This window comes from Gobio gobio, assembly GCF_949357685.1.
Source record: "Gobio gobio genome assembly, chromosome: 12".
NCBI lineage: Eukaryota > Metazoa > Chordata > Actinopteri > Cypriniformes > Gobionidae > Gobio > Gobio gobio.
The window spans coordinates 23,087,917-23,109,006 of record NC_137105.1 but is presented as its reverse complement, the minus strand read 5'-3'; the positions used below and the strand labels follow the sequence as shown (position 1 = coordinate 23,109,006).

The window sequence follows — 21,090 nt, the reverse complement described above, 5'->3', positions numbered from 1 at the left end:
TATTCCTTATTCAGATTTAATCTTTGACATAATCAATGATTCATAGTCATTGACAGCCGCATTCGTAATTTTTCATATCTAAACAATGTTTGTTAACACTTAATATTTTAAATAGTTTAGGCAACTATGAGAACGCTGCAATCAAAAATAACAAAATCCTCAATCAGGTGCAATGCATGCAGTGGTGACATTTTAGTCGTCCAATAGCATGATGCCGGCATAGTTCAACATTCACCGTCATGCGCAATAGCAGAATGCAGTCGCCGGAACGATGGCCGTCGATAATTTTCTCTTTGGCCAGTGCATCCTTTATTTTTTAGCATTTCTTTTCGGCTTTATTGCCGTTGTGCCGCTCTCTGAAAACGGAGATGACTTCCAGGGCAAATGCCTGCTGTTTACTGAGGGAATGTGGCAAAATGAGAACATGACGATGGGGAAACAGCGCTTTATAGTTGAAGAATGGGGACCAGAGTCGTCCTGCCGCTTCATCACTTTCGTGGGCATCGTGTCTCTCATCCTCTCTGCTGTACAGGCGTGGCGGACCTTTTTCTTCCTCTGCAAAGGCCACGACGAGTAGGCAACCGCTTCTGTACTCACATCATATTGATTATTAAATCACCCGAACGTTTCAAACAGTAAATGATGTTCTTTTCTGCCCTTACATCTCTTTGCAGCTCTCTTTTTCATGCCTTCTTGAATCTTCTCCTGTCCCTCTTGGTGGTTTTTATAGTGTTTGTGGCCGGTACCATCTCCAGTGTTGGCTTCAGTGGATGGTGTGATGCTATCACTGAAAATGGGGCCATGCCGAGCAGGTAGACGAGTCTTAACCATTTTTAAATGAGTTATAATTAAGACAAATCACACTAGCAGAAGTGCTGCACTGCATGACTGACTGCATCATACTGATACATACAACACCATACTGATATTAAGTACTACAATGTGCATATTGCCAAAATATAGTCACTTTTTATATTACTTCTGCTTTAAATTTGGTTCCTTTCTCTTTGGCAGTTGTGAGGATCTGCAAGACACAGATTTAGAGCTTGGTGTTGACAACTCCTCCTTCTATGACCAGTTTGCCATTGCACAGGTAAACATTCATCCACAAGTAGCCTAGCATAAAATATACATTCACAAGCTGGGATTGTATAGTTCAAAATATCCATAACATGTGATATTAATTTGTAAATATGTTCTTTTTTCCACAGTTTGGCCTGTGGTCGGCCTGGTTATGCTGGCTGGGTCTAACAGTGCTAGCCTTCCTGAAGGTTTACCATAATCACCGACAGCAGGAGCTGCTAGACAGTCTAGTTCAAGAGAAGGAGCTTCTGCTAGGTCATCCTTTACAGAGGAGTTCTTATATGTACAACAGGAACGCCATGATTTAAACAAACATATCTCACATAGTCCATTTGCACTGCATGAGCTAGTTCCTGAGAGCAGAATTAAGCCCTCAAGATAAACATATTTTTTTATAAAACCTCTATCAAACATTAGAAACGAGTCTTAGTTATTAGATTCTATACAAACTATGTTCATGTTTAAATAAATGTTCATGGAACACAAGGCTGATTCCAGAGTTAAAGGGGTAGTTCACTTTAAAATGAAAATGACCTCGTGATTTACTCACCCTCATGCCAAAGGTGTATATGACTTTCTTCTTTGTGATAAATATCCTGAGCTTTATAAGCTTCCAAGCTTTATAATGGCAGTGATAGGGTCCATTGAGTTTGAAGCTCAAAAAAGTGCATCCATCTATCATAAACGTACTCCAGATAAAGGCCTTCTGAAGCGAATAGACCCTTTTCACAGACTGTGATGATACGTTTTAACGGTCATCAATATCGTAAATCCTGCAGCGTTTTTTGTATTTTCATTTTTTTTTTTAAATATATGTACATTTATAACACTAATACTTTGTATTTTATTACTTTTGCATCAAATTACAATGAAAAAGTTACCGCTGCTGTGAGGGTGTTTAGTAATAGCGGCTATGGGAGTGATGGTAAAAATTATCATATTTCTCTCTTTTCACTGCCGTTATCAATCTCACTCTATTTTTTCCCTCTTTTTGAAAGTTGTGAAATCACAACTGTGGCGTTTTTCTTTTGCTATGTGAGCAAATGGGCACACAGAAAAATATTTAATGTATTCTCTCATTCACAGCTATAATATTTAACCCAACTATGACGACTTCCGCTCTGAGAAACCCGGAAATGTGAAAAGGGTCTATTGATGGGTTTTTTAAAGAAAAATATCCATATTTAAAACGTTATAAAGTAAAATATCTAGCTTCCGGCGGACCGCCTTCCGTATTGATCCTAACGCCTCTCGCAGTTCAAAACACTTACGCTACATTCTAGTGATACGTCGCGCCAGTTGCGCTTTTTCGGTAAGTTGAAGGTGGTCCGCCGGTGGGTTTTTTTCCCCCATGTCTGCTGCTACCATGCTCATGGAGGTGATTGGGATCACCTGTTGCTGATTTGCTGCCCATTAACCTCAGTTCCACTGATTGGCTGCAGCCAGGGGAAAGCCAGCATATAAAGGCAGCACCATCTCACAGCAAGCTGAGAGTGAGAGAGAGAGTTGTAGATGCTAACGTGACACATGGACCGCTTTTCACTTGCTCCAGATAGCTTCATTCTGTGCTGTTGTTGATACCTGCTAACCATTGGTGTGACTGTAGTTTAAGACTAATATTTTCTTTTAAGGAAACTGGTAGGGAGGTGGGTGCCATTTTTGTTTGAAACTGCTTTTCTCCTGGTTATGTGTAGTCTGGGAGAAAGGGAAGTCGATTTGTTGTTTATTTCCTCTTTTTGTTTTATGTTTAGGTAAGTTATGGTTAAAACTGAGTTAGAAACACAATTTTTTTTTTTGCCTTAGCCCCCTCCTAAAGTTTGTTTCCTTTTATATTTCTCTTTTGATTCAATAAATACTTTTCTTAAGCTCATTTGTTTTGGATGTGTGTTACTGGGGCTGGAGACAAGAAGTTCCTGCTCTTAGTACCCCTAGACTAAAAGAGGGCTAGCACGTAACCGAAGCTAGATATTTTACTTTATAAGGATATTATGGATGTGGTTTTTTGAGCTTTAAACTCAATGGGCTCCGTCACTGCCATTATAAAGCCTGGACATGTCAGGATATTTATTAATACAACTCAAATTGTGTTTATCAGAATGGCTTGAGTAAATTATGGGGTAATTTTCATTTTTAAAGTGAACTCCTTTAAATTGTTTCCATTTCTCTTCAAACTGTTCATGGAATTATCACATGTTCATATTCAGTCTTATTTTTACAGTATAGGACATATGAAGACTGCCAGTGAGGTATCTCATTCTCTTGAGAAGGCAACTGTGCATTAGGAGACTCAGTAAAGCATAAAAGAAGATCCTCTCTTTGAGCTGATGTCTTCGCTTTAAAAGTTCACTCAATTGTGGAATGTAAAGTCGACTTTAAATAGAAACTGTACTGCTTTTACTGTACATGGGAATATAATCTGAAATAAAATTAAATTATGGCTCTTTATGCTGGCTTTATTCTCTTACCTATAGGACCAGAGTTTATCCTCACTTTTATAGTCTTTTGCTTTTGGCCAACACACACTAGATTGACAACGTTTGATAGTTTTTCCCTTATTATTGCTGGTCCCTTATATTATAACTTGTAAACTCTAAAATGTATTGTGGCTACTGTTTTGAAATGCAACTGGAATTTTATCCTTGCTGATTATTAGGTAGCCTACCGGTTTTCTGCTCAAACATACCATTACCAATACCATTTATTTATTTGATTTTCATATTTATTATGTAAAGCTGTACTGGCGTCTATGCATGTGCTAGTGCAACCCACCAATCATCACACCATGTGGATTTGCAGTTTCATTGTCTCTATCTCCACCAAGTGGCTGAAAAATAAAACTGCTAAAGTTACGGACATTTTGAGACCGCAGAGCCAGGGGTGGAGTTTGATGTCCAGCTCCCCCACTCAGAACGTAATTTGGGCCTAATAGGTGGAGCTAGAATATCCATCCACACCCTAACCCTACCCATAACTCTATCCGTCCACCCATTAGAGACATCCGGAGAGGTGGAGCTGGATGTCATTAAACTGCAGCGAGCACTATGTTGGCCCTATGTTGCTTATTCAAAACAGCCCTATTGACATATCTCGAAAACTTCTTTATATTAAACTTAGGGTGCTTTCACACTAGCAGTTTTGGTGCGCACCCGGGTTCGATTGACGTCAGCGTTCGCTACGTTTGGATGATGTGAACACGGTCTTCCGAACTCGGGTGCGCACCCGCGAACCGTACCAGAGTCCGCTTAAAAAGGGTGGTCTGGGGTTCGGTTCATGTGAATTCCGGCACGGTTCGCTGCTGACGTGAACGCAATCATACTAAATCGCGGAAGTGAACCGCTATTAATGACGTATGATTTGATAAAAATGTGTGTTTGTGTGTGTTTCACTCATTTTCCTGACGAGCGTGACTGACATACTGCAAGCAGAGAGCTGTAAACCTCATTTCTACTCGTCTTCAGCATTCTTTAGAGCATTGCAGTACATTTGCGGCAAATGGACGCAAGTGCCATTACGTACTGAAGCTTTAGAAACAAAACCAACGGTTAAAAAACAAAAATATAAAAGTGAGGTGAGCAACGCTATGCATTTTGCCGCCTTCACGCTCGCTGTCGTTACTAAGCAACCGGGTAAACAGCTGCTGCTTTGATGACGCAAACGCACCCCGGTTCGGATCCAAATAATATAATATGAACACAGTCCAGCGGGGGCAGGGGGAGGGGGGAGCAATCGAACTCGGGTTCGGTCCAGGCAATCGAACCAAGTGTGAAAGCACCCTTACATTTACCCCCGGTTTCAGAGACAAGGTTTAAGCTAGTCACAGAGCAAAAAATGCATGTTTGAGCTGTTTTAACTGAAAGCAGCTTGCACTGACATATCTTAAAAATGTCACTGCCATTGTTTTGTCTCAAGATGCTCACCAGTAATGTTTTTTTCTAAGGCATGTTTATAAAATAAACTTAAATGCCCTAATTGAACTAGGCTTAGTCCTGGTTTAATTTAAGCCCTGTCTGTGAAATCAGGCCTTATTCATTTAACAGACACCTAAATGATTTAGAATAATCTTCTAAAAAAAAAAAAATCTTTTATGTTTTTTGGCCATTCATTTGACACAACAATGGCATTTTTGGGGCTTGAAAATGCAAACATTTTAAAATGTGTTTCAAAGTGCAAGTTTTTGGAAACAATCCAGTTATCGTCGCTGTGTGAACTACAAAAACATAAATCTGTGAAAGCGGTAAGCCGGTGGCGGCATACACATTTGCATTACGTGTTTAGTCTGTAGTCATGCGCATGTGCTTTTAATAAGAATGCGTGTCTTTCTGTACAAAGTGACATCGCCAGCTACTGACCTGGCATGCATAATAGGCTACAGTGTTTTTAGTCGTTTTCGTGGATCCGTGTCAACGGGATCATTTTGATACCGTTGTCATCTGTGCATTGTTGTAGTGTAAACGTACCCAATGTGCACGTTGTTGAAAATGCTACTGTTATTGTCTCCATGTAAACTACAAAAACGCTCATTTGTGGCTAATTTGTAAACTGGCCTGGCATAATAAAGCGCTTTTCATAATTTATGCAGATCCATGTGAACGGGGATCGTTTTGAAAACGTTGTTCAATATTGTCTGTAAAATTGTCTGTGAAAAACGGAAAAGTACTTTTTTTTAGTCTTCCGTTGTCGTCGAGTAAACGTACCACAAATTGTTCTAAAATGTCATATAACTATAAATCCAAGTGACAATATTCTTATTCAGGTCTTACAGTAGCCTAAGTAACAAGCACCTTACACCAAACTTGAAAACGTATCCTAACAGGACTACTTTTTTTAAACCATATGATTCATAGCCTATCCATCAGTGGCATGACTTAGTTCACCTTTAAAATTTCGATTTTCAACCCTATTGGTCGACTTATCCGATCTTGGACACTATTTAGAGTTGGCCTATATTTACACAACAACAATGTACTAAAGATGGAAATGTTTTTTTCGTGTACAGATCCTTGTTCACACAGATCCGCGAAAATGATGCTGTAAAGAAACACTATGTACCTCTGAACACGTAATACGCAAACTTCCTAGGGGGGCAGAGGATGACTTAAATGATTTAAATTAATATATTACTGTGAATACAATTAATAAAAATATTATTTTTTAACATATTAAAATAATCTAACTTAATTGAAAAGCTGAAAAACCTATCAAGATGTTAACAAAACATATTTTTCCCCCACCTCAGTCATTTTTTTCTTTTGAACATACAGTTCTTGAAATTCCTGGAATCATGTAATGAATTTTAGTTAATTAATGTATCAACACTCCCAGTTTCTGTAAATAACAAGCTTGTTAAACATGCAGCTTTGTCATATAATTACAGCAGAAATACGAAGGAAATATAAATATTGTGTTGGACAATGTGGGGCCTTCGAGTCAAAAAGGTTGAGAATTGATATTATCCATAGATTATTAGATTACCTTTCGCCTCATCTAACGCTAACTTAAAAGTCTTTAAAAGCAGCAATCATTTAAATGTACTATTTAGCAAATATCAAAATGAATATCTAATTTTCATTCTGTACATTATAAATGTTGTGATGTCTAAATTAACTGTGGACAAAATTGCATAGCATTTTAATATTAACTACGTTTTAGTTATTCTGTACAACCTTATAACAACGGATGTGACTTTAAAATTTCACAATGGTTCTCTTTTTATAAAATGTTAAAAAACTTCACAGAACCTTTCAACCATTTTCTAACATGAACTCTCAGTTATACTCTTAAACAATCCTGATGATTCAGTAAAATTGTACAGAATGGTAATGCATTGTGTACATGTGCAGTTTTCAAATAAAATAAATCATATAACAAAACAAGTAAAAACTTTATAAAGAAAGCAGAGCACATTACTTTTTTGTTGCCTATCCTTAGCCTACAAGCTCTGATATCAAACTTGCAACAATGATTATGTAAGGTTGACAGTTTTCAAAGAATATGGGTTGTCAATAACAAACTGGACCTTTAGTTTAGACATGAAAGAGCAGTTTTGATACAGATCTGACACAGAGGCTAAAAATGTCACAGATCCTCTAAAGGAAGAAGAATGCGGACGAGCGATTGTTCAGTTCAGTACAGACAGCATTCCACTTATCTCACTCCCATTTCTCTACTGGCCTAATGATGACTTCATAGATATAGCATTTGTGTCATCTGAGATCAGATTTTGCCAGTTTGCTGTTTCCTGATATTATATGGTTGCTTAGCAGCCCAAGAAACCTATAAGAATGTTTTCTATTTTGTGATTGTATCCTGCAATTTCTAGCATTCAATTGCCTGTTCTAAACAAAATCAATGCTTGGAAATGCCCAGGCTGACCTGGGTCTGTCAGGACACTCCAATGGTGGGCTACGGCTATGGGGACACGTTTCATTGAACTATTTTTATTACGAGGGTTAATCTTATCTTATAGAAGATATCACACATTAGGCCTACATACATTTAAATACTTGGCATGCAAACACCTCTCTCCTCTGAGCTTTCAAAAAACAAGCAAACAAAGAAATGTGATCTGATGCTACCACCGGAACTAGCTCTACTGCACAAGCAAGTTTAGCCAAAACATGCTCTTTGAAAAAAAGGTTCTATATAGAATCTTAAAGGGATAGTTCACCCAAAAATGAAAATTACCCCATGATTTACTCGCCCTTAAGCCAAGGTGTATATGACATTCTTCTTTCAGATGAATACAATCGGAGTTATATTAAAACAATATCCTGGCTCTTCCAGGCTTTTTGGCAGTGAATGGCAGCCCAAAATTTGAAACCCCAAAAAGTGCATCCATCCATTATAAAAATAATCCACACGGCTCCGGGGGGTTAATGAAAGCCTTTCTGAAGCGAATCGATGGGTTTTTGTAAGAAAATATCCATATTGAAAACTTTATAAAGTAAAATATCTAGCTTCCGCCAAACTGCCCTCTGTATTCGACTTACGAAAACAGCGTAACTGGCGCAGCGTTTGACGTAAGCGCTTTCTTCGTAAATGAAATAATTCTTGGAATTAGCCAGGACACTTTTTTTTTAATATAACTACAATTGTGTTCGTCTGTAAGAAGAATGTCATACACCATGACTTGAGTATGGGGTAATTTTCATTTTTGGGTGAACTATCCCTTTAAAGGTTTCTGTCAGGTGCTTCAAATATAGAAAGTTTTAGGGGTCCCATCATCATGTTATGAATTAAACCATTTGTAAACATACTTTTTCCACTATATTATAATAACCCATCAAACATGAAAGTGGTATGCAATAATTGAAGACATTTCTCCTTCAATAGAACCTTTTTGAAATTCAAGTCTTTAAAATTCAAAAACCCTAACCAACTTTTTTCTAAGAGTGGGACATCACCGTGAGTTTCAGTTGCTTGCAAGTTTTTAGGTTCAGATTTGATAGATTATAGATGTTTTGTTTTTTTTAATAGTTGAATTTCTTCTAAGACTTTGGTTTATATTTAAGATGTCATCATTCTAATTTTGCAATTAGCTTCATAGAACTCCTTGTTTATTAATATTTCAGATTGTGAATTCATTTATACTTATATTGTTGAAACATGTTTAGTATGATTTAAAAATGCCTTCTTATGCCCTCCATCACATCTATTTTTGTGAACGCAGAGGAATGCTAGCAGTTAGGCTAGTTTCACTGTGACCTCAAAGAACAGGTCTGCCGTGTCGACAACAGCCTCTGATTAGACTTTGTATTCATGATGACATCTTTACAAGTATATCCTGTAGAATGACATTCATATGTCTTTTGAATCTAGAGTGAATCCTTTCTTAAAGAATACAGTGACATCAGCTTTAAACTTTTAGTCTTAAACATTAAGGCAAATGTTATTTTAAGTATATTCATGTGTCTTAATAGGCAAAAAAATGTTTGTGCCCTCAGTGAATGTTTTCTCTCTTATTCACAATATGGATTTGTCCATAGCAAATTGCAATGTGTTCCAATGCTGTTTTAAATGTATTTATCACTACCATAATATACTCTCAAAATGAATAGATACTATTTTAATCATAATTTTTAATCATCTAGTAATGTTAAGCAAGAGGGTGAACTAACACATTGTTAAAGCAACAATCATAAGTCATCATGTTTTTTTTATATAATAAATAAGCCAGTTTTATATATATATATATATATATATATATATATATATATATATATATATATATATATATATATATATATATATATATATATATATATATATATATATATATATATATATATATATATATATACTCTAAAAAATGGTGCTTTATGGCACTAAAAGTGGTACTTGGCTCGTAATCATATCTTAGCACCATATCTTCACAGGTTCTGTGAAGAAGTGGTGCTATATAGCACCTCAGTCATCCCAAAGTCATCCTCAAATATATGTATATACATATAAACATTTTAATTCTTAATAATATTCAGAATTGTTGGCACTGTTGGTAAATATGCAAGAAGGCTGTGAAAATAAATCTGCATTGTTTATTAAAAAAATCACAAAAATCTAACCTTCCATTAAACTAAAACTAATGAATGTGTGTGTGTGTGTGTGTGTGTGTGTGTGTGTGTGTGTGTGTGTGTGTGTGTGTGTGTGTGTGTGTGTGTGTGTGTGTGTGTGTGTGTGTGTGTGTGTGTGTGTATGTCACATTATGAAATAAATGTTTTTCTCTAATACACGTTGGCCACAATTATTGGTACCCCTAGAAGTTCTAAAATGTCTCTTTCTCTATATATAAAATATCTCTGAAATATATTCCCCTTCATATGTACTTTTTTTTTTATTTAGCACAGGATGACTAGGAACATGAAATTGTCCAGCCACAGCTTCCAAAGCTTGTTTTACAATCCATCAAAATGAATAAAACCAAAGAATCTGATGTGCAGCAAAAGATTGTTGAGCTTCACAAAATAGAAAGTGGCTGTAAGAAAATCGCTAAAGCATTGACAATTCCAAATTCTCATTTCCACCATCAGGGCAATAATTAAGAAGTTCCAATAAACTGGAAATGTTACGAATCTGCATGGAAGAGGACGCGTGTCTATATTGTCTTAGGATAGTTTGAGTGGCCAAAGACTCTCCAAAGATCACAGCTGGAGAATTGCAGAAATGTAGTCTTTGGGTCAGAAAAATTTGACAGCCACTACTAGAAATCTTATGATGGGCAGTGGTTGGATCCAAAACAAACATCACAATCATCACAAAAATGGCACTGAGCACAATATTAAGGGTCTGCCATGACCAGTCCCAGTCCCCTGACCTGAAGCCTACAGAAAACTGAAAAGTAGAGTATATCAACATGGACTTTCTGTATAGTGCTCGCTGATCTCCAACTCTTCAGGCATTATAGGAGAAGATTTTGGCAAAAGGAGGTTGCAAAAAGTATTGAATAAAAGTGTTTAATTGATTATGGCCAGTGTGTATTAGAAAACATTTATTTCATAATGAAACCCCCAATGAAAGGTTAGGTTTTTGTGAATTATTTTAATAAAAGGTCAAAAGGATTAACAATGCATAGTTGTTACTGTTTTGCTATGATTTGCACTGAGTATCAATTCATTTTTAATGGAATAAACGTAGATCAACAAATGCTTTAACATGCATTAATATGTGTAGTAGGCCATATACAATAATATGCATATATTAACAGTAGTTGTTTATATCTCTTCTCCAGCGACTCCTGGTTGGAAAAACTCATTTGACATGGCTGTACGATGTATGATTTTTTTTAAACTCATCATTCGTCATTAAATGAACTAAGTAAATAATTTATTTATGAGGAAATAAGCACAGTGGAGACACGCAGATCAGTACATTAGTGAATTGGTGTTTGAGTAAACTCGAAAACTGCAAAAAGTGGGGTTTTCTCATAAGGAAAGGTGTGCTCATAACCGGTCTAGCAGGCAGGTTTAGAGAGAACTAACCCACGCACGGTAAGAACCTCTCTGACGAGTCCAACCGGCAGGATCATCATTCCACGCCGCCTTGAGTGAGAGACCCCATCCTTTTGCTCTCTATAAAAGCACCGTGCGTTCGGTAAGAGATGTGCAGTTCGTCTGTGCGAAAAACATCTCTTAAAAACGAAGCATCTTGGTTTCAAATGTTTGTTTTTCATAGCAGGTTTCGAAGATCCCGGATCTATGGCGTTCACTCTACACTGGCGTTCTTCGGTAACCTGTGGCTTCCTCTTTGGCCGAGTGGTTCTCAACAGTTCAACAGTTCTTTTGAAAATTGTGAAATGTTCAGGACCACTTGATCAGACGAAGGAAAATTTCACCGTTGAGTCGGCTCTGTTACTTTGTTAAAATCAGGTTTGTTGAATTCACTGTGATGACATGCGCTGTGTGCCTAGCTCTCTCTCTCTCTCTCTCTCTCTCTCTCTCTCTTTACATGTAATGTTTCGTATTTTATTTGGAAATAATAAACCTAATTCAAAATGAAACTTTTATACTCTTTCTTATTTTTGTTACAAACAGGACTGGACAGCTTGATCATTTTTACCAAGTAGTCCTTGGCCTAATTTCATATTATCTTATTTGAAATGTTTGCGGTAAGTTTGTTTTGTTTTACGCTTTAACTAGAGCTTAGAGCTTGCGTTAAACCAAAGTTTTTTTCCCCCTGACAGTCCATAATTGATGCAGTGATATGCAGGTAGAAAAGCAATTATTGTCAAAGGTTAAATTTGTATAAGGAATAACAACTTTTATTAAAATGTAAAATTATTATAGAGAAAACCAATAAATCAGTTAAATATTAAAAATAGTAGTAGTTTCAAGATAAAATAGAAACATATAAGTAGGCTATATTGTGTCTAAAACATTGATGACGTTTGTGAAGATCAGAGTATAGAAAGAAAGGCCCAAAAGACAAATATATTTGCAGAATACAAAGAGAGGAAAAAGTGAAGCAGCAGCAGCAGAAGAAGAAGCCCCGAGCTTTCTGAAACTAACATTATATGCGGTGCCAACGTAACAGGAAGGGACTAGACATAATCAGATAAAGTAGTATGCGTAGTTGGCGTGCTGTCCGAGGAGATGGCTCCGAGCTCGGTATTTTGGCCCCCCGTATCTCTGGTTTGGATAGTAACCAGGCGAGTGTATACGGGGTGGTGGAGGGATGCTGAAAACTGTCGAGGAACGAGGGGAGTGGGCTATGTATATATACATATAGGCCTCCTCTGATGCTTGGATAGATAGATAATTTGAAGTGTTCCTCCCGAGCATAAGAAACACATTAAAAAAAGAAAAAAAAATTATGAATGATATTTGATTCATATGTCCTCGTTGACACCAGGGGCCTGTACCATGATGGTAGTTTGACAAACTCAGGGTTACAGGATTAGTTTTGAGTTGACAAAACCAAACCAATCTATTCAGGCTTTGTTGGTCCCATGATGCTGATCATTAGCTTCCTCTGTCAACTCAGGCTTTGATCCTGAGTTTAGGAGTTTAGCTGTGACATCAGTAGTGAACAGCCAATCACACGCTGTGGATCAGTGAAACTGAGATTCATTTCTCTCTTCTGCAGAATATTACATGATTGAAAAATATTAAGAATTTAAACAAATAGACAGGAAGAAAAGAGCTGTCTATGAAAGAGGATAACTTAAAGAAATATATTATACGTCAATGCAAGTAAAAGTTATGAAGTTAGTTTAGTTGATATATAGAGAGAATTGAACATTTAAGATCACATGTAGTCAGTTTTATAGCTTTATTTATTGATTTTAAAGCTTATTTGTATGACCTTTTATATAGGCTATTAATATTAATTTTAACTAAGTGCCTATTAATGATTGATTAATTTGGAGAGTAAGTTACTATGGAGATGAACACGGCTAAAAGCCAAACCACTTAATGGTACCTAAAACCCAGGATTGGCACAAACTAAGCTTAAACATATCTGGCTAGCCAGCTAAACCGGCTTCATGTTATAGGCCCCGGGACTCAGTTGTTTAAAAAATCAAATGATACGAAATTACATGCAGCCTATAGGCAAAAACAATGGGATTTTTTTTTTCATTCACCAATGAATTTTCGGGTTTCAGGATTTTTTAACGAAACTTTGTTAAAGATGATTCTCAACCTATGTTATGAATGATATAACGGAATGAATTGATAGCTATACAATTTTACTTTATGCAATATGTGGGTAAAATGGTCATACATGGGTTTTCCCATTCAATGCAATGTATCATCTATACACTGTATGTGTTCTTGGAGCAACATGAAAAAAGAAGTGTAATAATGGGAGTAATAGTTGGCAATATTTTCATTATAATAACTCCTTTTTTATAGGAACATTGATATGCAATTTATTTCCCTATTCACTTGTATCTCCCAAAATGCCTGATTAACATGCTTTAAGTCTCTATTGAGGACATGTAGGCCTATCAATGCCCTGCTTTGTAACAGAAAGTCATATTTTGATTTGAAACCCCATAACATTTTGAGATGAGTGATGAGATGTTGATTTATAACAAACAATTTGAAAATGTTTGAGAAGCTGTTGTCCTGGTGACAAATGGTAGGCCTATCTCTGAAAAGCCTGTATGTGCTCTTTACAGGACTTACAGATGTGACATGTATGTTGTCAGAGAAATTAACTAAAATATATGGCACCCAGGAGGTTAATGATGCACTCAAGACAAAAATGTAACCTAGCAGGTCTTAGGTCATTGTAAGGCACACAGAATAACTTTCTAAGCAAGTGTGGTTTTAACACCTTTAAGAGAATCATAGAGATTGCATTATCTAATGTCTGCAGCAACGAAAACTGACATATTTTGATACCAAGGTACGTCATCTAAAATTTCGAGTTTGTTCAGGTTTGTTGAATTTCACGGTTGAGACGTTCAGAAACGACTCGAAGATCGAGCAGATATTCATCAGAGGTGATGATGTTTCCATTAATGGGAACATGGGAAGATTACACGGGCATGAAAACAGCTGAGGAGTTCCCCTGGGATGCTGTGTTTAAGGATGCAGGGCATGTCTGTGTGACTCCAGGGACCATGGACATGATACAAATCAATTCAGCGTGGATTATAAAGATCGGAGTCATCGGACCCCAATAATCCCATACAGTATGCATGCCTAGACATTTTAACCCCCATCAGACATACTTGTTTTGCAAGTTGCAGGGAAGTAGCATGAAATCGAGGCCTGCATAGGTCAGGCATTTTTACGCAAATAGATAATTACACAGCGCGTTAACAGCTGCTAATGAAAAATATATGTAGGCTTACACTAAAGTGATGTGTGAGACCAACTTAAAGAAAGGAAACAATACGGGCTGGCTATATAGGCTGCTTAGTTTGCGAATTTAATAAAATAATGGTAACAGGTGAAGTAGTGGGATGTGACTTGTCAATAATTCAAACAACTCATTTGAGGGTGGAGCGGGAGAGAGAGGAAGGCGGAGACACCGGCGCAGCCCTGATTTGATCCACATGCTTCACGCTTAGTTTTGTTTGGACTATACCAGATGTGCTTGCGCGTCTGGAGTATGCACGAGCAATGGATGGAGATGGTTAAGCATACGCTGAAGCATTTGAAAGACAACATTTACAAAGTCACTTGTGCTTATGCTTGTCACATGCTTTTATTAAGCGGTGCGTTTTATTAGAAATTGGCTGTAAAACCCAGATGAAAACAAGAGGTTTCCCATGGCTTTACGTGATTCAACACAAGATTCAGGGAATATAGGCCTAGGCCTACAGCAGAGGGCAACACCTGTGGATCTCGACACTCTCCTTTTGGATACCGAAATAATATTTGGATTGACCAGTCATTATCTGAAGAGAAAACAGAAGGTAGGCTAACTCCTTGTCCGTTCGCATGTTTTGTTAACTTCAGTTGTCAACTATCAAATTTAAGCCAAGATGTTTAGCTTACCTTTCAAACGAAGACATGCAAAAATATCAAGAATATTTCAGCACCATGAACAGCTCCCCCGAAAAAACCCATAAATGTGTCTACCACAGCAAATCCCACTGTACATCATGTTTTACATATCACAGACCCATTAACCACGGTTTTATCAACAGTGGGCTGACCACAGAGAAACGCAGATGTCAGGCTAACTCACAATGTAGTCTAAAATACGTCTCTTAACATTTCTAGACCAGTTCACGCATTTTTGAGTAATTTTTTTAATCCACCTCCGCTTAGAAATAAACTTCCATAATCGACTTCCTTTGGACATGCAATTGCAGAGTATTGCCATGTGGTGGCGCTAAAGTAATAGTAATAGCTGACTACCCCACTGAAATTACACTCAACGTGATGGTGATGGTGTGCCTAGCGCACGCACAGTGCATAAACACACAAAAATAATTTTGACAGAAAAGAGAAAAATTTACGAGAAGACAATGCAATTGCCAGTACTGGTGATAAAATAATATTTGCAATATGCATATAACACAATATTAAAATAGAAAAACAAATATTTTCAGAAAGACATTAAGAAACATTGACTTCTCTTGTACCGACAATGAATAAACTCATGAGAATGAACCGCAGATTCGTGGCAGGTGCTCATGACTGTTCCATTAACACCTGAGTTTCTGACAGTTTAGGAAAACAAGGTAGGCTATGCGATTTGAGGGTTTTTCTAAAGTATTTTTCTCAGCTATGGAATGTATGGCAGTAGATGAGAAAGTGGGTACGTATAGACTACATACATACGTCTATACCACTAAATTATGGATTAAAAAAGGTTACATTTCTCCCCTACTCACAAGAGAACGATGCGCCTTCAGTATGAATTAGATTCATGAGCGCGCTATGAGCTGCAACTCTGCTCCGCCCCTCAGTGACTCAATATCAGTCTAACTGATCCCTCATTTCAATTCATTTATCGACAACATGGGAATGAGAAGCGCGCCAACTACCAAGACTGGAAAACCTAAACTTTAGAAAAACTAAACTTTAGAGTTATAAAATACAGGTAACATCCATCAAATGGATAATTTAGAAGTCTCTCAGTGAGTCGGAGCACATTAGACCTTTAAAGCCAGAAACATGCACTCTCATTATTGGGTTCAAGGTGGAGGACGCAGACCAGATTTCAGGAGGTTCACGGTGAGATATAGCATGATGAAACTTTTCAAAAAAATCGTTATGCTTTATTAACTGTGTTGTGTAAATTCTTAGCATTTAATGATTCATGAAAGCATGAATTGATTCATGAAATGTGTATCCTACTGGGGAAAATGCTTAAACTAGGAAAACTTAGTTTGGTGGTGGTTGGTCTTTGAACTTGAATGTCTTTACTGTCCACCGGCATGGGAATTTGTCTTTGGCTCACCAACACGTAAAAGAACTACTGAGAACCTAACAGGCACTAATAAAACAATACACAGACAAGATCACTTTACACAGAAAAGTACATGTCACTTTCTGTTACTTTATCAATCACTTGCAGACTTCAGAGTTAAGAATTTTATATTGCATTCTGGATGAAGGACTTCTTGAACACATTTTTATTTGCCAGAGGGACTCTATAGCGCCTCCTAGATTTCAGGGCCCTTTCTGTGAAAAGTTGTTAAGGACCTCTGGGGCTTACCAACTATTTTACTTGCCATTGACCCAATTCTAGAAAGTTTATACTTAAATCTACAATTTAAGTCACCATACCAGGCAGGGTGATGGACGGTTAGAACACTCTCAACAATATATTTCTAAGATATGCTGACTAACACCAAGGCCACTGAGTTGTCTGAGAAGAGAGTCACTGCGAGCATCTTTTGTTTTTAACAGTCTACAGTTTATTTCAGCAACCATTTTTCATTCATCTCTCAGTCTCTAAGTTTCTGATCTTTTCTCACAATAGGTCGTTGAGGTATCAGCAAGCAGTGAATCAGTGCAGAGTCCAGCACTCAATCCTAGGAAAAGGCTTCATTCGGCAGAAGAATTGCAATGCGGCAGCCGGCCAAACCCGGAGGGTGCCGGTTCAGTGTCCGTAACGGAGTTAAGTTATTCCGAGAACAAGCACGGGAGGGAAAGCCTGTGTCAGCGATGTCAAATCATTGCGAACCAACTGAACAGGCAGGCGCGCGAGCTGGCTGAGCCAGGAACTCTGAAGGTTTGTGCATTCAACTAAACCATTAAATCAATTCGTCTCAGGGCCTGATACACCATGAAGACAGTGACAGTGGTGTAGAAATAATTGTTTTAATCTTTGCAGACTAAACTGTGATTAAAGGCCTTAAAAGTTCCAAAACAATTCCAACTGCAGTCAGATTAAGGAATTTAGGAGAGTTCAAAAAACATAAAAAGGGATAGGTCACCCAAAAATAAAAATCCAATCATTCTTTACTCACCCTCATTTTGTTACTAACCTGTTTGATTTATTTTCTTTAGTGGAACACAAATGTTTGGCAGATTGGCAGTATCAGTCTTCTCTCACTTGTAATGTAATGTAAATGAATGGTGACAGAGACTGTCATTCTGTCTAACATCTCCTTTGGGTGCAGAACACCATAATAGGCAGTAAATGATGAAAGAATTTTCATTTTTATATAACCTATCCCTTAAAAAAGTCTAGAAATTCCGTTTCAGTTTTTGACACGCACACGCACGCACGCACAGTCTAGTTCACTATCTTTGTGGGGACTCTCCATAGACGGTTTTTATAATGTACAAACTGTAAATTCTATCCCCGTACCCTACCCCAAACCTACCCATTACACAAAGCTCTCCGTTTAATTTTTACATTTTCAAAAAAATAAACTCATTTTGTATGTTTTATAAGCTTGTTTCCTCATGGGGACCTCAATTTAGGTCCCCACGGTGACACGAGTCCCCATGAGTTAGTGTGCATTCAGGTTGAAGTCCCCACCATGATAGAAAAACATTCACAACACACACACACACACACACACACACACACACACACACACACACACACACACACACACACACACACACACACACACACACACACACACACACACACACACACACACGTGTGTGTCGGCTGTATGGAGTCCATGTTTCCGCCCCATAAAGCAGGGTGGAGACACACACAGTATTATAAACAGCAACCTTGGTGCTGACCCTCAGATTTCGATTTTCAAAAACCCTACTACGAAGGCGACCGACTGATGAGGAGGCTTTTTTGATACGGGTGTGGATTTACATATCAAGGGAGCAGCAAGAGGACAGAGTTGAACGCCGAGTAGAATGCCGTTTATATGGAAGCTGGGGGGTGAAGAGGTTTGAGAGAAGATTTGGGAAATAACTTCAGTTTTTTTTATGTTAACCTGAAGACCAAAGAATTGGTAGAGACAGGTTATTGTGTTGAGGGCGTGCTGCATGGATTCTGGACTATGTGCTAGAATAGCGCAGTCATCAGCATATTGTAGTTCACCTATGCAGCAGGATTTGGTCTTTGTGTAGGCCTGCAACCTCCGGATGTTAAAGAGGCTCCCACCAAGGCGGTATTCAAGGAGAACACCGTCGTTGTGTCCTAACGCACAATGAAAAAGGTGCGTGACGGCAGAGAGAAGGAGGTTAAAAAGGACTGGAGCCAAGACACAGCCCTGCTTCATCCCAACATTTACATCAAAGAACTCTGACTGAAGTTCTCCTGTGGTGACTCTGGCTTGCATCCCATTGTGCAGCTGCTGTAGAATGGTGAGGAACTTGGGTGGTACCCCAAGTTTGGAAAGTTGTTTCCAGAGCATCTCAAGGTTGATAGTGTCAAATGCATTACTGAGGTCAATGAAGGCTATGTAAAGGTCTGTGCGCTGCTCTCTGCTTTTTTCTAGCAACTGCCTTAAGACAAAAATCATGTCGGTGGTGGATCTAGTCTTCCGGAAGCCACATTGCGTTTCCGGGAGTGCAGCTTCTGAGATGTACTTAACTAGCCTATTGAGCATGATTTTTGCCAGAACTTTCCCTGCAATGGAGAGGAGGGAGATTCCACGGCTGTTGCCACACACAGCTCTGTCCCCTTTTTGTTTATAGATGACCACGATATCGGCATCCTTCCAGTCTTGTGGGAGGGTCTCAAATTCCCAAATATGACAGATGAGAAGGTGCAGGCGGCGTGTAAGGAGGTACCCTCCATGTTTGAAGACCTCTGCTGGAATGCCATCCGGTCCAGCACTTTTATTGTTTTTAAGACTCACAATGGCTTGGCGTGTCTCCAGAAACTGAGGGGGATTGTTGAGGTGTGTGACTAGTGATAGGTTGGGGATGTTATCCAGGATAGAAATGTCAACAGGGTTATTGAGGTTGAGGAGAGTCTCAAAGTGGTTTGGCCAGCGGGTGAGGATCTCATGGCACACACACACACACACACACACACACACACACACACACACACACACACACACACACACACACACACACACACACACACACACACACACACACGCACACGCACACACACACACCAGCGCACACACACACACACATACACATAAAACCTTTCACTATCATTATAGTAGTGAACTTTCTATTCAACAAAGGATCCTGACATTTTTTTTCACAGTTTCCACAAAATTATTAAGCAGCACAACTATTTTTAACGTAGTTAAAAATAAGAAATGTTTCTTGAGCACCAAATCAGCATATTAGAATGATTTCTGAAGGATCATGTAACATGAGACTGGAGTAAGGACTGCTGAAAATTCAGCCTTCAAATTACATTTTAAAATATATTAAGATAGAAAACAGTTATTTTAAATTATATTTAATATTTCACAATATTACTGTTTTATTTAAAAACTATTTTTGATCAAGTAAATAGAGCCTTGGTGAGCTTAAGAGACTTCCTACCGACCCCAAGATGTCCACATACATCTACAAACATCTAAAATTCATATGAATTTAATCAATTATTATGCATTGCAAGATAAAAACACCATTTGACATAGACACCTTTGGACATATCGATGTCATTGAGGATAATCCTGATCCTGTGAAAATTAAATTGTAAGACAAAGAAAGACAGAGTATTTGGACTTTTCTGCCTCTTTAGTCCATGAACCTAAAATACAACTTGACAAAAAAAGTCAAAAGATGACGTGTATTTGACACAGCCACTAGCTTCCACACTGTCCACAACGATTATTTTAGATGATAGCGAGATATATTGCAGGTAAAACAAATTTCAATGACCAGTGGAACCGTCCAACTCAGCAGTATTTTATGGTCCCATTAATCTTGAGTGATGACACACTTCGAGTGGCTATATTCAAGAGAAGAACTGCTGAGATGAATGTAAGCAGTCATGCCTATTATTGGTGATGAGCGCTCTTATGATATTAGCTGTCCTGGCAGTGCATAAAGAGAAGGTTGCAGCCCACCTTAGTGTTTCACTGAAGAATCAGCTCAAACTAAATTGCAAGTAAGCTAGGTTTTATGGCAGAAGCATAACTTTTAATGAAAATCTCCGGTCCCTTTGTGACTGGTAAACCTATAAAGCTAATACTTTAATCTTAAATTGAAGCTCTAATATCTGGAGTTGGAGATTCAACATTTTCATTGACTTACAGTCATTTGACCCACTTGTTTCCATTGTTATTGCTTACATTTATTATGCAGTGACATCATTATTTATGAGTGTTTATACAAATTTTTGTCTTGTTTCCATGCTTGTATACAGCAGCACTTGGTTGCTATTGTTCTTAGGAACAATGCATGTAAAAGGAGGTGTAGAAGTGATAGCATCTGAAAAGGAAGTTAAAGCCAGCTAACTTTTACTACTCAATGAAAGTGTGATCCTGTTGGCTTGGTAATGCATTTCCTCAAATGGCCAGAGGCTGTGCATTCCTTCACGTTGACTGGGCATATAAAGTGTTGGACCTCCTGTTTTTGAAGATTTGACAGGGAATGTTCTCAGAACTTTGGCTAACATTCCGGCACGGTTCTCTCAAAGTTAAAGGATTAGTTCACCTCAAAATGAAAATGTCCTGATAATTTACTCACCCCAATGCCATCCAAG

General features: G+C 38.0%; 2 protein-coding genes across 2 annotated transcripts in view; one reads left to right on the top strand and one right to left on the bottom strand.

The window, feature by feature from the left end:
- prph2lb (peripherin 2-like b) overlaps window positions 1-21,090 on the bottom strand; it is a 50,105-nt gene that overhangs the window by 6,246 nt on the left and 22,769 nt on the right. The window lies entirely within an intron of this gene.
- tmem179aa (transmembrane protein 179a-A) lies at window positions 230-3,527 on the top strand. The gene is made up of 4 exons (XM_079830875.1): window positions 230-573; window positions 675-812; window positions 1,015-1,093; window positions 1,212-3,527. The coding sequence occupies exons 1-4, from the start codon at window positions 272-274 to the stop codon at window positions 1,389-1,391; spliced, it is 699 nt and encodes a 232-aa protein (XP_079687001.1). The 5' UTR covers window positions 230-271; the 3' UTR covers window positions 1,392-3,527.